The sequence below is a fragment of the Scyliorhinus torazame genome, chromosome 17, assembly GCF_047496885.1.
Source record: "Scyliorhinus torazame isolate Kashiwa2021f chromosome 17, sScyTor2.1, whole genome shotgun sequence".
NCBI classification, from domain to species: Eukaryota; Metazoa; Chordata; class Chondrichthyes; order Carcharhiniformes; family Scyliorhinidae; genus Scyliorhinus; species Scyliorhinus torazame.
The window spans coordinates 118,138,465-118,155,358 of NC_092723.1; the positions used below are offsets into that span (position 1 = coordinate 118,138,465).

General features: G+C 46.4%; 1 protein-coding gene across 1 annotated transcript in view; it reads left to right on the forward strand.

Moving 5' to 3' along the window:
* Positions 1–16,894, forward strand: part of radil (Ras association and DIL domains) — a 288,075-nt gene that overhangs the window by 213,126 nt on the left and 58,055 nt on the right. Inside the window, exons 9-11 of the mRNA XM_072480950.1 lie at positions 13,514–13,686; positions 15,352–15,502; positions 16,204–16,394. Coding sequence (XP_072337051.1) covers positions 13,514–13,686; positions 15,352–15,502; positions 16,204–16,394 — 515 coding nt within the window. The remainder of the gene's footprint in view (positions 1–13,513; positions 13,687–15,351; positions 15,503–16,203; positions 16,395–16,894) is intronic.

Here is a 16,894-nt window from a genome sequence, read left to right on the forward strand (position 1 = left end):
CTGCGTAGAAGAGGAGCATTGCAATCTTCGTTTCATCCGAGGCACTCTGTTTTTCGGTGGCACGGATGTACAGGTCAAATCGCTGCCTGAAGAGCTTCCAATTGGTACCTAGGTTCCCCGCGCCCTGCAACGGCTGCGGTCCGTCGGTGTGGTCCATGTCCAGAATGGCAGGTTAGTAGGCAGGTATCGATCCACTCCTGTACCATGTGGTGTTGGGTGTTCTGACACACAGATGAGCCAACACGGTTGTATATGGTACAACGCTATTTTATTCAAACTTACTATGTACAGTTTTGTCTTTGCACTCTGCACGTGGGGGTTCCCTGCTTGTGATGTTGTAACAGCTCTTCCCTGTTTCTTTGTCCCCAGACCTACTGACCACCAGGTGTCGTGCTCGTGCTTTTTATGTGGTTGGTGTTCTTGTCTGTGATTGGTTGTGGCGTTGTGTGCTCTGATTTGCCTGTTGGTGTGTCCATCATGATGTGTGTGTTTGAATATCATGACATCACCTGACTCGCTCCGCCTCGTGTAATCTGGATCTCGTGCTCGCTGGGCGAGGTTCAGATTTGTGTTTTTAAATGGGACATACGGGTCTCACCAGCTGTGCTGGGGGGGACCTTGCCAAGTACTGGTCCACACAAACGTGGACTAGTCAGAATGGCACCTAGGAGGGCTCCCAGGCCATTTAAGACCCCCGGGTGGTCGGGGACAGGGCAGGGTGACACGCTGGTACTCCCCAGGCACCTTTACATTGCTCTGGTGCTAGGCAGGCAGTACCAGGTTTCCTGGGTGCAAGGTTGGCACTGCCAGGAGTCAGGAGGCCTTGCCATAGTGAAGGCTTCCCGGGGACCTCCCCCAGGTTGGTGGAATCGGTGGTGTGGGGGGGGGGGGGGGGGGGGGGATCAGGGCAGCCGGTCAAAATGATGCCCGATCTGAGAGGAGACTTTCCTGCTGGCGAGCTGAAGCCAAAAGAATCGGCAGAGTGCTGTTCGGCGCAAGAAAGACCCTGCTAAACACGCCTTTCAGCAGATTTTAACTTGGGTACTCTGAATCGTGCCCAATGTTTCCAACAACAGACTAACTAGTTATTGATTGCATTGTTTATGAAGCTTTGCTGGTGAAAAATGGCTGTCAGAAGATGAAGTGCTTGGAGATACTTCAGTATTTTAATGCTATTATTATAAACATTTCTAGCTACTCAACCTTCTTTGCTGTACACTTGGTACAAAATTGAAAAGGAGAAAATAAGCATGGATTTGTATTTAACCCAACTGGCATAGGATTTGGGATGTTCTTCAAGCAAAGTCTCCTTTACTACCTCCGCTTTCTTGCTTTTAGCATTGTGCTACCAGGCAATAATCACACTATAATTTGGAGGCAGAATTTTATGGGCTGCCACTGGCGGCTTTGCAGGCTGGGAGTTGGTAAAATTCCACAAATGGCTTTCCCGCCACCTTCCCACCAACCTCCAACTTGTTCTCAATTTTACAGGGGACTGGCAAGGGACTGTCCTCGTCCCAATTTTGATGCCGGTGGAATGTTGGTAGCAGGGAGGAGAAGCCAGCAGGTGACCCAGCTTGGGCCTCATATGGGAAGTGGGTGAGGCACCTCCCTTACTGGCCCCCATTCCCTATCAGAGCCCCTCCCCCGCCCCCTTTCAAGCAGTGCTTCCTCCACCTGGCCTCCGTCAACATCACCCCAACCCTCTTCTCACTGACCACCCCCACCCCTGCCTCCACCCCAAGGCCCTCCCTAAACCTGTCCTTGCCACGAGAAACCACACCCACCTCCATCTTGGCTCCAGGACTTGGGGCCAGATTTCCATCAAGAAAGCAGGTATCAGGAGTTGGGAATTAAGCCCCTTTTAAGACAAACTGCCTCAATTTGAATGCTTGGCTGAGCTCCAAGAATGGCGAATGGACTCAGCTCAACCAGGGTCTGTTTACATAGCTTTGAAAGGGATGACTCTTGGTGTGATTGATCACTTTCTTACCTTGTGATAACCAGATTTTCCTTTGAAGAGTTTTATTAATGTCTGTGTGTTTATTTGGCTGATATTAAAAGGTGTGAAGCGGATTGATGGTTTCCTCAGTGAGATTTTCACTGCCTCTGTTTGATTAAAAGATTTACGAGAAGGGCAGAGGAAATTTGTTTTCAAGGTGCATTGTTGAATGCCTAATTTTGTTTGGTTCATGACTTGAGATTAGGATTACCCATGGTTTATGACTTCTCTGTGATGTCGTGAATCATGCCCCCAAGACAAAATGGTCCTGACTTTATGAAAGTAATGGGGTGGGGGGAGAGAGGGGTCTGAAATTTCCATCCCACAATGGAGCTGGGGCATGAGCAGTGTGTGCGGCATGAGCACGGAGTGCAGGCTCACTATTTGCACCAGCAAAAATTGCCGCAAATGGGAGTCAGAATCCTGGAATGAGGCACCACTTGCTCTTTTTAAAGGTCTTCCGCCTTGTTATGACATTTTTAAAAAAGGGATGAAAATCAAGGCCTTAGACATGTGTTGCCGATATTCCCATTGGCACTGCTGGAAGTGAAGGTCAAAAATCTCACCTCCAGTCAATTAATGCTCTTGAGCATTAAATTGTGGCAGGGCAGCCAGCATCAGCAGGGATGCATTCCCTGCCAACACTTTGGGTTGACTTGCAGGAAACCCTGTGACTCATTAAGTTTTGTCACCTGTGTGAACATTTCAACTCAGAAGGTTATTATGACTTATTATTTTTAAAATTTGTTTTATTTGGGATTGTAGATGTTGCTTGCTGGGCCAGAATTATTGCCTCCCTATTTTCCCTTGAACTGAGTGGTTGGCTAGGCTATTTCAGGGGCTTTTTTAGAGTCAACCACATTACTGTGGATCTGGAGTCACATGTAGGCCAGACCAGGTAAGGATTTTTCGTAGAATGAATTTCATAGAATCCCTACAGTGCAGAAGGAGGTCATTTGGCCATTATGACAATTGATAATGGTTTCATGGTCATCATTAGACCTATAATTCCAGATTTATATTGAATTCAAATGTCACCATCGGTCAAGGTGAGATTCGAACCCAGGATTACCCGTCCAACGACAATGCCACCATGCTTCAAATAATAATCATTTAACACACGTGGCTATTGAGGCAGAGCTAAATTACCATTTAAAATTAAATTAGATTATTAATTAAAAAGAAAGAATATGGAAGGATAAAGGGAATGGTAAGGAAATTGAATTTGATTAATAGCTTCCAGTTGAAATGCTGGTACCTGAACAGATGCAAGGAACTGAATGATTGCTTTGTGTGGCATAGGGAAACTCCTATACATGGAACATAGGAAATTAGAGCCGGGCGGGATTCTCCCGCAATTGGCGGGATGGCCCGACGCCGGCCCAAGAACAGTGCGAATCACTCCGGCGTCGGGCCAACTGGATGTTGCGGAATCCTCCGCACTTCCGGGGGCTAGGCCGGCGGCGGAGGGGTTGGCGCTGCGCCAACCGGCGGCAAAGGGCCGGCACGGGTTTGCGAATGCGCAGAACCGCCGGCGTGGTTCCACGCATGCGCAGACCGGCGGGGGTGTTCCTACGCATGCGCAGGAGGGGTCTTCTCCGCGCCGGCCATGACGGAGCCCTATAGAGGCCGGCGCGGAAGGAAGGAGTGACCCCATGGCACAGGCCCGCCCGCAGATCGGTGGGCCCCGATCGTGGGACAGGCCACTGGGGGCCCCCCGCCGGGGCCGGATCCCTCTATGCCCCCCCGAGGACTCCACTAGACGGCCTACCAACCAGGTCCCACCGGTGTGGCACCATGTCCATTTTACGTTGGTGGGACTGGCCAGGAACTGACGGTCGCTCGGCCCATCGGGGCACGGAGAATTGTCGGGGGGGCCGCTGCCAACGGCCCCCGACCGGCGTGGCGTAAACCCCGCCCCTGCCCAAAAAGCGGCGCCAGAGAATACGGCAGCCGGCATCGGAGCGGCGGGGCGGGATTCACGCCGCCCCCTGGGATTCGCCGACCCGGCGAGGCATCGGAGAATCCCATGAAGTTGGCCATTCAGCCCCTCACACCTTCGCATGGTGACATCTACATTGCTGTATCTAATATGTATTTTCATATAACAGGCAGGTCTTTCTAATGCTTTACACACTCAGAACACTGTACAATCCCAATCCAAAAGAAATATGACAGCAATTATATAACATTTCAAGTGTTTTGTATTTCCAGCAAAAACATTAGATCAGGTCAAGACAACCAGTTGAAACCATGGGGAAGTCTGAGAGGTTATACAGCCTATGTGATCAAACATTGCAATGGCATCCTAGCAATCAAACTTAATTGTGATTTTTATGGGCACTCATGTTCACAGGCCAAAGGTTTCAGCTGTTTTTCCAAACGGTCAAAGTGCTCGGGTTGACTGTATGCTGACAGACTCAGACATAAATATTTCATTTCCATTGGAGCGTATAGGAAAAGTTCTTATCCAAATATGGGAATGGATTGGTAAATGATGCATCTTGCCAAAGAATCATACCATTGTCTCCATATATTTAAGCAAGCAAAGTTTCCCTATCCAACAGAGTCATACAAGAAACCCAGTCAACTGCATGTTTGGAAATGCTCAAAGCTAGAATTCGGCAAAATAAAATTCTATGAAGAGTTGTGGAAGAAAAATATTTCTCTCCAGGACTGAAACCTGGCATTCACAGCATCATTAATTTACGAGTATTTAAGTATCCATTGATTTTTGGATGCATCACATCAAGAGAGGATTCCAGTAGGTTAGATTAGTTTAGAAAGTATTTAACTCTTTCAGTATGAAACAGATCTTTAAATGTATATAGGTTTTCATGCATATAAATATCTGCAAAATTAATTTCAGACATCTAGGTAGCTCAGTTAGCAAAATTCAATGTGGACTGAGCCATACAAATTACGAAAGTCACAGATTGGATGCTTACTGTGTAGTGTGTTCAGTGGATCTCAAAATAATCAGCATAATAATAATTATTTTTTGATAATTTTATTAGACATTTTGGCACAATAAACAACAACAATATAAAAGTGTGCAAAAAACAATCATTATATTGCAAGACAACCAGCTCCCCTCCTACAAGGACCAGCCTAACTAACCCCCCCTCCCACCCTGACAGTGACCCTCTCAAAGCGAACTTAATTTTCTCCAGACCTAGAAAGTTCGCCATATTCGATTGTCAGGCCTCCGACTTTGGAGGTTTTGAGTCCCTCCATGCCAACAGAATTTGTCACCTGTGCCACCAGGGAAGCAAAGGCCAAAGGTCAGCCTCTCTCTCCTCCTAGACTCCCGAGTCCTCCGAAACCCCCAAAATAGTCACCTCTGGACTCATCACCACTCCTGTTTTCAATACCTGGGATCTAACATCCGCGAACCCCTGCCAGTACCCCCTGAGTTTTGGGCATGCCCAAAACATGTGGACATGGTTCGCCGGCCCTCCCGAACACCTGGCGCATCTGTCCTCCACTCCGAAAAATTTAATCATCCGGGCCATTGTCATGTGGGCCTGGTGGACGACCTTGAATTGAATCAGGCTGAGCCTGGCGCATGTTGCGGTCGCGTTTACCCTACCTAACGCCTCCGCCCATAAGCCCTCTTCCATCTCATCCCCGAGCTCCTCTTCCCACTTAAGCTTCAGCTCCTCGGTCTGTGTCTCCTCTGCTCCCATAAGTTCCTTATATATATATCCGAGACCCTCCCCTCCCCCACCCATCCACTGGACACTACCCTGTCCTGGATCCCCCTAAGTGGCAGGTGTGGGAAGGATGGAATCTGTCTGCGTAGAAAGTCCCGCACCTGTAAATACCTGAACTCATTCCCTCTCGCCAGCCCAAATGTCTCCTCTAACGCCCTCATGCTCGGGATGCTCCTTCCAAGAATAAATCTCCCATCCTCTCAATCCCAGCCCTCCGCCATGCTCGGAACCCATCGTCCATATTATCAGCATAATTATTATGCAACAAGTGGCCTCAATGCCCCCCAGGCAGGTAGGACAAAATAAATTGACAGTGTTTCTGGTGTTTACCGATATCCAGTGACTCCTGCTGGGAAGGGCATGTATGACCATTGGTTCAAAACAGGATCAGGATCAGTGAAGATCACTCACACATGGTGCCATGTCTGAATCCACTTCAGTAATGTATCAGAGGATGGTCAAAATGAATGGAAGGGTCAAAGAGGAAAAGAGGGAAGAAATAGGAAGAGAGGGAAATTACTTATGAAAAAGCACTTTGGAGGTCAAACTGTTAACTGTACTCTAGTTTGTTAAAGAATGTCCACTGAAGATATAAAAGTTGACTGTTGAAAATATATGAAAAGCAGGTAAAATATGAAAGAAGAAAACAAGTATTGATGTGAAAAATGTTTTCTGGACTATCTTAGATTTATTTCAACTCACAACTATGTGCTAAATGTTGATATACTAAAGCAGAATATGAATTAGAACCAAAATACAATGAAACAACCAAAGCACAAAATCAAGAGATGCACTGGTCTAGTTTTAGAGACTGGTTATGTGCTGAAACCTATGATGAAATACCGATTCGCCATTAGCAGGAATGGCAACAATTTGCAAAATCTCGTAGGAGTTGGGAAATGAGATTCTCGCTGGCGACGTCTCGTTTCTCAATTTGCCCTACACCTCACCGAGACATAGTGAGGTTCCTGCCCTCAAATGTTGTGAACCTCATTTAAATACATTTTAATGAATGTGCATAATATTAATGAATGTGCATAATATTAAAGGGCCTACACACCACATGACCGGGGGGGCCCTTCCTGAATATTGAAACCTTGCTGACGTGACACAGCTTTACAGAGACGGGAAACAGCCATGGGGTTCCCACTGGGGGGCCTATAGCCCCCGGGGGGGGGGGGGGGGGGGGGGGGGGGGGAATATGCTTGGACACCACCTACTGGCACAGGTTGGCATTGCCAGGTTGTCAGTTCCAGCCTATTCCAACTTATGCCTGGGCAGTGCCAGGGTGGGCCTTCTAGTGAGCCCAATTGGGGGAGGGTTCCCGTTGGATGTGTTGGGGGAGGAGACCCCCGAGTCCTTTGAAGGGGGGACTTGGCGGTGATGAGAGGAGCAGCCATTACGGGGGAAAACCTGCAGTGACTGAGAGGGGGTGGGCATTGAGGGGGGAGCAGGCATTGAAGAGGGAAGTGGGCATTGGGGGATCGCGAAGATGATATTTCTGCGGTCATTATGGTGGGGAGGAAGAGCCCCTGATAATTGTGCCGATCGGAAGAGAACAGCGTCTTACCATATCGGGGTGTATAAAACTCTCTGTGCTCCCAGAGTCGATCAGGCAGTGCGTCTCATACCCGTTGAAGAGTACCGTCGTTATTGCTGTTTGGAGCGTTCAGGGCCGCGACTGGTCCAGGGTCACCGAAGCCAGTCGCTGTTGCTGCATCGGGGCGTTTTCTTCAGGCCCGTGAAGTCGTCCATTCCGGGATCCTTGGCCGTCAGCCAAGGTGGCGGCGTTCACGGGTCGCACACGGTCAGGGGTGGACAAGATGGTGGCACCCCTCCCTCCCGCATGGATTCCGGGACCCAATATGGCGGAGCCCCTCCCTCCCGCATGGAGTCCGCGACCCAAGATGGCGGCGCTCCTCCCTCCCGCATGGAGTCCGGGACCCAAAACGGCGGCGCCCGTTGGCCGCACATGGATCATTGGGGGGGGGGTGCCGGGGGGTCGGTCGTGGCGGGGGTCCACGGTGCCCAAGGGGCAGCCGCGCGGTCAGGGCATATGTGCCCCCGATACCATCGTTGGATGGTGGGGGGGTATCCTGGGGCAAGTTTAAAGTCAGTTCTGATCGGGACACCCTTTAAAGATGGTGCCCTGATCTCTGTGGAGCCGGCCTTGCCGGCCCTATCAGGTCCCCCTCGCCAGACTGACAGTATAAACCATGCCCCCTGATTTTCTTTTTGTCAGTGGTTCAAGGTCTGGTCTGAAAATGCAGCAGTGCATCTGAAGCGATACATGCCAGTTTTCAGTTAGAGCCTAGCGCTCTGATAAATTATGGAATAACTCCGCCCACCATCTTCAACCTCTGTCTGAAATGTGCGCAAAGTTGGCAGAATGGCGAAGTTGTCAGTGTTGGTAAGACTTGAACAATTTTAAATTTCGGCCTCATTTAAATGGTTGTGGAAGAGTGAGAACTCAGTGGCAACAGAACTGAGTATCCATGGGCCTAATAAGAATACCTCGCTGACTTCCAGTGACGGTGATGTGTTGATGAGTCACACATCTGGTGGCTCTCCTCCAGAACACAATCAAATAGGCACTTTAAGTTAAACTTAGCCCGGAAATTTGGGCTTATTTCGCCCACAAGAAAGGGAGAGAATAGATACAACATGCCAGCGAATGGGAGCTCGAAAGGCTGCAGAGAAGGCAGAATAGGAGGAAAAGGCCAAGAACAATGAGAGTGAGCGAGTCGGCGGACCCACAAGGCAAGTGGTCACCGGCCACCAGAGAGAGGGACCGATGACGTGAACAAAAGCCTCCCCCCCGCCCCCCCTCACCAACCACCACCCCTGGCCTGGGGATGGAGGAAGACATTCCTGATGAAAGAACTGATGGTAATGGGAGAGGCAATAAAAGTGGAGATCCAGGTGGCGGCGACGGAGGCGTTGGCCGCCAGATGGTGATAGACGGAATGGGGAAGAAACTGGAAGCTCAGGGGTAGCCGATCCTAGAGCTGGAAAAGGTGTCGAACGGACCAGAGCGACAGGATTGTTGTTCTGAGGGCCGAAATTAAAAGGCTGGTGGCGACTCATGGGAGCCTGAAAGGCAAAGTCGAAGATCTGGATAATCGGTCTCGTCGCCAGAATATCCAGATAATGGATCTGCCAGAGGGGATCGAGGACAGGGACCCGACGGACTATATGGCCCAGATGCTGGGCAACCTAGTCGGGAGGGACAGCTTCCCAAGCTGCCAGATGTCAACAGGACACACATAATGCTCCGTGGGGCAGTACGGTAGCACAGTGGTTAGCATAGTTGGCTTCACAGCTCAGGTTCGATTCCTGGCTTGGTTCAGTGCCTGTGTGGAGTCTGCACGTTCTCCCCGTGTCTGCGTGGGTTTATTCCGGGTGCTCCAGTTTCCTCCCATAGTCCAAGGATGTGCAGATTAGGTAGATTAGCCATGATAAATTGCCCTTAGTGTCCAAAAAGGTTATGTGGGGTTACTGGGATGGGGTGGCCTTAAATGGGGTGCTCTTTCCAAGTGCTGGTGCAGACTCGATGGGCCAAATGGCCTCCTTCTGCACTGTAAATTCTATGATGCCCAAGGCGGGGGAACATCCAAGGGCAATAATTGCCAAAATACATAGATATCAGGATCGGGAGAAGATCCTGTGGTGGGCAAATCAGACGAAAGCGAGCAGCTGGGAAGGACATAGAATACGAGAATAGCAGGACATTGGCAAAGCGCAGGGCCGGGTTCAACCAGGCGAAATCGACCCTGTACAAAAGCGGAGTGAAATTTGGAATGTTGTTCCCAGCCAGGCTCTGGGTCACATTCCAAAAGAGTACCCAATTATTTTTTTCCAGTTAAGAGATAATTTAGCCTGGCCAATCCACCTAGCCTGCACATCTTTAGGTTGTGAGGGTGAGACCCTCACAGAATGGGGAGGTCCGGGGCCATGATCGAACCCGGGTCCTCAGCGCCGTGAGGCAGCAGTGCTAACCACTGAGCCATCGTTCCACCTTGGAGGGTTTACCATTTAAACTAGCCCAAAACAAATTCCGCTACCTGGGGATCCAGATTGGACATGGATACACAAGTGTAATCTGACCAGTTTGGTGGAGGAAGTTAAAAAGGACCCACAGAGTCCACAGATGCACTCCCGTTTTCCCTGGCAGGCAGGGTGCAGACGATCAAGATGAACGTACTGCCAAGGTTCCTCTTCCTGTTTAGATCCATACCGATCTTCATCCCCAAGGCTTTTTTTCCAAAGAATAAATAAAATTATTATGGCATTTGTATGGTGGGGGGGAGTGGGGGGGGGGGGGGGGGTGGGGGGAGAATCTAAGAATCCCCGAGACAACACTGCAGAAGAGAAGAAGCATGGACGGCCTGGCCCTTCCGAACTACCACTGGGCAGCCCCAGCCGAGAGGGTGTGGGGATGGGTAAGGGAACCAAGCAAGGAATGCGTGAAGATGGAGGAGTCCTCCTGTTCTGGAATGACCCTCCGAGCCCTCGCCACGACAGTGCTCTCATCACCACCGACAAAGTACACATCCAGCCAAGTGGCGGTAGCAACATTAAAAACTTGAAACCAGATGAGACATCACTTCGGCTTAACCGCGGTGTCCACCATGGCCCCCATCTGTGGAATCCACAAATTCCCACCAGCCGTGCTAGACGCCACCTTTAAGAGGTGGAGACAGGACGGGGTGACACTAGCGATTAGGGACTTCTACATTGGGGACAGACTTGCAACCCTGGACGAGCTGACGGAGAGGCTGGAGCTTCAAATGGACAGGAACTCCAACATTTACAAATCAAAAACTTTCTCCGCAAGGAGATGGCGTGGTACCCTCGAGTGATACAATGCTGGAGGCACTGCTGGATGTGGAAAGTATGGAGAAAGGGAGCTGTGGGGACAAATACGGACGACTTTTAGAAAGGGCAAGAACACCACTAGATGGAGCAAGATTGAAATGGGAAGACAAACTAGGGACTGAAGTAGACAGGGGACTCTGGAGCGAAGCACTAAGTAGGTCCACCTCCTCCTGCGCAAGGCTAAGCTTCATGCAGTTTAAAGTGGTGCACCAGAACCCGAATGAACAGGTTGTTCCTGAAGATGGAAGACAAGTGTGAACGCTGCCAGGGAGGCCCGGCCAACCACACCCACATGTTCTGGGCCTGCCCCAGACTTGTCGGGTTCTGGACAATCTTCTTCGAGGCAATGTCCAAGGTTGTGGAGATGAAGGTGCAGCCTTGCCCGAAGGCAGCAGTATTCAGGGTATCAGACCAGCCAGAACTTCCTATGGGGAAGAGAGCCGAAGCCGATGCTTCCTTAATGGTCCGCTGGAGAATCCTGCTCGGCTGGTGATCAGCAGTACCACCCACAGCTGCAGACTGGCTGGCAGACCTGTCAGAATTTCTCCATTTGGAGAAGATCAAATACACCATCCGAGGGTCAGACCGGGGCTTCCACAATTTGTGAGGGCTATTCATCAGCCTGTTCTAAGATCTGTTTGAAGCCAATAACAGATCGGGAGGGAGGGAGGCAGGGGGACCAATAGGAGCCAACAGGACCATACAAAGCAGACAGGAAAGGGGTTGCAGCAAGTGAGGAACCCAGGGAAATACCAGGAGCATACACAGGGAAAGGGTGAACCGGGGCCACGGGGCCAGAGCCCCCCCTCCCCCAACAAAGCCATAGGGCTAACAACAACAAAAACAAGACGAAAGATAGACTATAACATCTACAGCAGAAGAAAGAGCCTAAAACAGAGCCCGAATAACAGAAAAGGGGAGGGGGAATGCCAAAGAAAAAAAAACATGTAAATTGTAAATAATAACCGATTCATTCATCTTCTGTATAGTGTACAAATGTAAAATTCAATAAAAATACTTAACAAGAAAAAGAACACCGTTGCCACACCCAAAAGAAAGCTTAAACACCTCCTGTGCTGTTTTATTGAACCATCTCATTTTGAAGACCTCTGCCTATGCCACTTAACATGTGGCACATATGAACAGGGAACACACAGTGTACCTCTAATTCTGTATTTGGATGTGCCAACAGGGATTTCCATTCACTTTTGATGCTGCACGACTAACCTAATGCCTTCCATAGTTCTTCCTCATCTTCAAAATTTACAAAAATACATACAGAAAATAAATAGTGTCAAACAGGTGCAAGCTAATCACCATTCTGTTTTACATCTCTCCTGATTTTATTTCGCTGACTTTAATTGAACTTAAAATTGGGAGAAGTAAAACAGGGTCTAATTCACTATCACATATTTTCACACTGGTGTATGATATCAAAATCAACCCTGTTGTGCTTTGTGATAAGGAAATGAGAATCCCAAATTTGACAAAGTTCTTGAATACAGAAAAACTAATCTCCAAAAATAGCCTAGAAATTACTTTCTAGCTGCCATTACGAATGTAAATGCCAGGCTCCCTGCTTCCTCCTGTGTTATATGAGCTGTTTGTATTTGGATGAGGAGGAGGAACAGCACCAATGATTGTAAACGGCTGGATATTGTATTTTTTGGTCTCATCAAAAATTGCTGGCATCTCCCGCTGATCCAGGAATGATCAAAGACTTGACCAACAAGATTCTAGCTTTTCAAATACCTCGCTGAGAAGTTAATAACTATACATTCTCAGTGACAATTATACGGTAGAAAAGGCGACTAAAAGAAAATGCTCAGTTCACACAGTTTTGGGGACGAATAGGGTAACACCTAGCACAGTGGTTCAAAGCAATGTCCTTTCTACTCCAATAGCTCCTTTCTGGGCATACAGGAAGAATGTTGAATCAAAGTAATCAACCGATTCAGTCTGGTTTTCAGCACTTTGAGAAATGTAGCTAGCTGAAAGGTGCCTGAACCCTAACCATCTACATGAGCTGCACCAGTCATTTGATGATGCACTTCATTCTCAAGCACATCAGTCATTTGGCAATTTGGGTGGAGAGATGGTGGGGGGAGGAGGAATAACGAAAATGAAAACTTAAAATAAATGAAATATATTGAATATTCATTGACTTGTAAATGTAGTATTGATACTGTCAAAAGGAAAAGTGCTGGCAGGTGCCAATGTCTTATTTTCTAAGATCAACAACAGAAGAGTTCCATAAAAGGACGTTTGTAATATCTCAGGTAATTTCTCTAAGACTAGCTGTGTTCCCGGATAGGAACATTGGGACATTTTTATACTTTATTTCCTGCTGAGATGTCAGATGATTTTAGCTTCAGAATATAATGTGTGTGATAGCCTGAAACATTGACGTGCATGGCTCTATTGATAATCATAGAAGCTATCAGTTGGGCATGAACTGGTTTGTGGAGCAAAATCAGATGCTTGTTTTGCCACCACAGTAGGTCATATAAAGAGTTTTACAAGTCCCGAGGAGAAAACGTTGTTTATTTTCCCATGCTAAATTAACTATTTTAATGATACAATCCTGTTTCCAATACATAAAAAGTCTTCAGACATGAACAAATCTACATTTAGTTAATATTGTTCAGCCAGGTCTTACAGTGTGGAAAATGTCCCATGTATGCAATAGAAGGTAAATGGTCAAAACAATGTAGCCAGTTTTCTACACCATTTACTCCTAGGTCAGATCTGGCTGAATGCTGTCACGGGACAAAGTGGAAAATTGATCTATTTCCCAGCACAGTCATCCTTCATCTCAAAAGACATAATGTGCACAGAATATACAACTAGAGTGGAGAGACTCCAGAAGTAGGAAGTCTGCTGACCTACTTGATTACCTGTGTTTTCTGTTGTACAGGTTCAAGGCAAAGTTTTTTTCACTGGTCAAAAGGGGAACAGATGCAAACCAATCTCCGCCTGTTGCTGGAGTGGATACGAAACGTAGGAATGGGTAACATCGCAGATGAATTTTTTTTCAAATTCACTAGTGCTGTAAGGCTTCTGGCTGTCCCAACATCTTGTCTCATTCAGGTAATGGCTTTTCTCGAAGTACATTAACTCTTGTAGTTATAGTCCCCATCACTTAGTAACAGATCAGGATGGTCTACCATAATTTAAGTTACAATCATTTTTGTTAAGGAGAGAATTTCAATATACAGTTAGCGAAGCACATAAAATGAAAGCCAGATAAAAGAGTGAGAGTGAGTCAACCATTACATATAGCAGGCAAATTGCAATCACACAACTCATCAACACAACTGGGCAGCACGGTAGCCTTGTGGATAGCACAATTGCTTCACAGCTCCAGGGTCCCAGGTTCGATTCCGGCTTGGGTCACTGTCTGTGCGGAGTCTGCACGTCCTCCCTGTGTGTGCGTGGGTTTCCTCCGGGTGCTCCGGTTTCCTCCCACAGTCCAAAGATGTGCAGGTTAGGTGGATTGGCCATGCTAAATTGCCCTTAGTGTCCAAAATTGCCCTTAGTGTCCAAAATTGCCCTTAGTGTTGGGTGGGGTTACTGGGTTATGGGGATAGGGTGGAGGTGTTGACTTTGGGTAGTGTGCTCTTTCCAAGAGCCGGTGCAGACTCGATGGGCCGAATGGCCTCCTTCTGCACTGTAAATTCTATGATAATCTATGATAATCATCCTCTACAAAAAGGTGGGGGCTGAACCAATTTAATGTTTTCTATCCTTCATATTCATTCAAAGTGTTACAGATATCTACACATTGTACAAAATAACATTTATACGAGAATGAGCTTCTATGATATATGAGCAGGACATGTCCATGCTCATTGGTGTTATTATGTAAACTAATCTACCATTGGCCAACTAGCAAGGGTTTCAGGAAAACTTGATCACCAAGAGTCTATTAATCTATTATAGTAAGAATTGCTGAGTGAACACAAACCGCTGCCCTATTAATATTCCATATTAAATACCAATGAGAGAAGAGGTCTAAAGGGGTTTGATTGCATTTTGAGAATGTATTTCCAGATAAATGTGAAAAGGGAGTTTTCATTTTCTTACAGTAAGAGGTACTGATCATCCACAAATTATTCCTGCTCAATAAGTATGTAGTTGGCTTCTCATTTAGGACTGGCTGCTCCTAAAACACACAAATTAGGAGCATGAGTAGGCCACTCAACCAATCAAGTCTGTTTTGCCATTCATTAAGATCATGGCTGATCTTATTTTAACCTCAGTTTCACATCCCCCCCCCCCGTTAACCTATCCCCCCTTTGTTTTTCAAGAATCTATCTATTTCTGCCTTAAAGATATTCAAGGAGTCTGCCTCAACCACCATTTGTGGAAGTGAATTCCAATCTCAATCCTCTGAGAGAATTTTTATTCTTCATCTTTGTCTTAAATGGGCAACTCACAGTAGTACTTAGTTCGAGATTCTCCCACAAAAGGAAACATCCTTTCCATCTCCATCCTGTCAAGTCCACTCAAGATCTCATAAGTACATAGTCTTGAAAAAGGCATCCTGACACCCGTAAGCCTGCAAACATATCTTTACATGTTTCCACCTGCAACTTATGGGATAGATTTAATACACAAATGGTGCTGAGGGATGTGAGAACATATTATTGTAACTGTTATCAGTGGTACCACTAAAGGAACCAGTGTGCAACGTTTCCACCCTAAAGTGCAACCTCCCTGTGGTGATTAATACTCTTTCATGTTTTGCCATAGTCCAGCTGGAGTTGCCTCAAGAGAGAATTCCATGCACTAAACACGTCCCAACTTCTCCACATACTAACACACTACCAACTAGCACCTGGAGTGGGCCCCATTACAGCATGGCAACCAAGTGCTGAAGAGAGAGAAACAACATATAAAACAGGTATAGTCAACGTTCCTGGCGAGAAGGGACAGAAACAGGTTTTTTTTGCAAAGCATTGATTTTAAAAGAACAGAAGATAAAAAGTAATTATTATAAGCCCTGCGTCTTTTTTGCAGTTCTTTAAGATTGTACCCTGCTACCTCGGGAAGAATGCCAGCCTATATATAATTGTAAAAAACTTTAAAAATAAATATATTTGTGTTATGATCTATTGAAAATACCTTTGAAACAGACTAATAGAATAATGCATACATATATGAGACAAGAAATTATGCAGTCATTTAACTTGCTCTAAGACTACAGCCATTTTACAAAAAATAGTTGTTCACAATAGTCTTCACTATTATTAGCTGCTGATGAATAGCAGACTTTATAATTACCTCAAACTGTGTTTGTTTCAGTCTTATTTTATGGCTATTCTGTGTTGTGTATTCAATTCGTACTCAATGTATTATGAATTAGACCAGTACATCTATTAGATGTTTTAAATTCATATTTCATTAGCTTAGCACAGCCACATAGGAATATTCCCCAAACTCAGCTACGTTACTCCAACATCAATCGAGAAAGATCAATGAAAAATGGGTCAACAATCATGGAAGAAATTGATACCATTCACAAGTTGCAGACAGGCAGAACATAGCAGAATTTAATTGTATCCTTCTATGTGTGACAAGCTCCCATATATTTCTGTTTCACAGAGGACATTCTGTTGAGTTTTGATAAATATCCTCCAATAGTGCTGCCCACCAGCAACTTTAAGGTGGATCTGGAAGCAGAGACCATAGATGACAACATGTATAGACACTTACTGTATATACGTCACTTCCTTTGGAGCCTACGCACCAAATTCCAGCCGACTAATGGATATTCCATAAATGAAGAGTTACAGGTAAACAAAGTTACTGCCTTTCAGTCCAAAGAGCATTACACATTGTAAGATGACAAAGCCAGCAGCAAGAATGTCTCTTAAATTTTCATAAATTATCCAAATGAATTTTTCCAGATTATGCGACTACAATGCTGACATCAGTTTCATTGAGTCACTTGCAATAAAATCCAGATAGTGCCTGAACCACTTCAAAATTGGGATTGATATACCCTGAAATCTCTTACCACTTTGGTTCGGCATCGCATGGCGTATAAATCCAGTGTGGTGTCAAACTGAGTCCTCAATGGAGGTGCTGAGAATTTTGTAAATATATCTACAATTAATTTAACATATTTAAATAGAACCAATCCATACTCCAGCATCTTCGCTGTCTAAACATAGAAAATCTGACCACTGGGCTCGTGCTTGCATGTGAGCACATAAGCATAGTTTTCTTCCTGTGCAATTAGAATTTCCGCCAACCAGTACAAACCGGTAAATAATAATAATAATCGCTTATT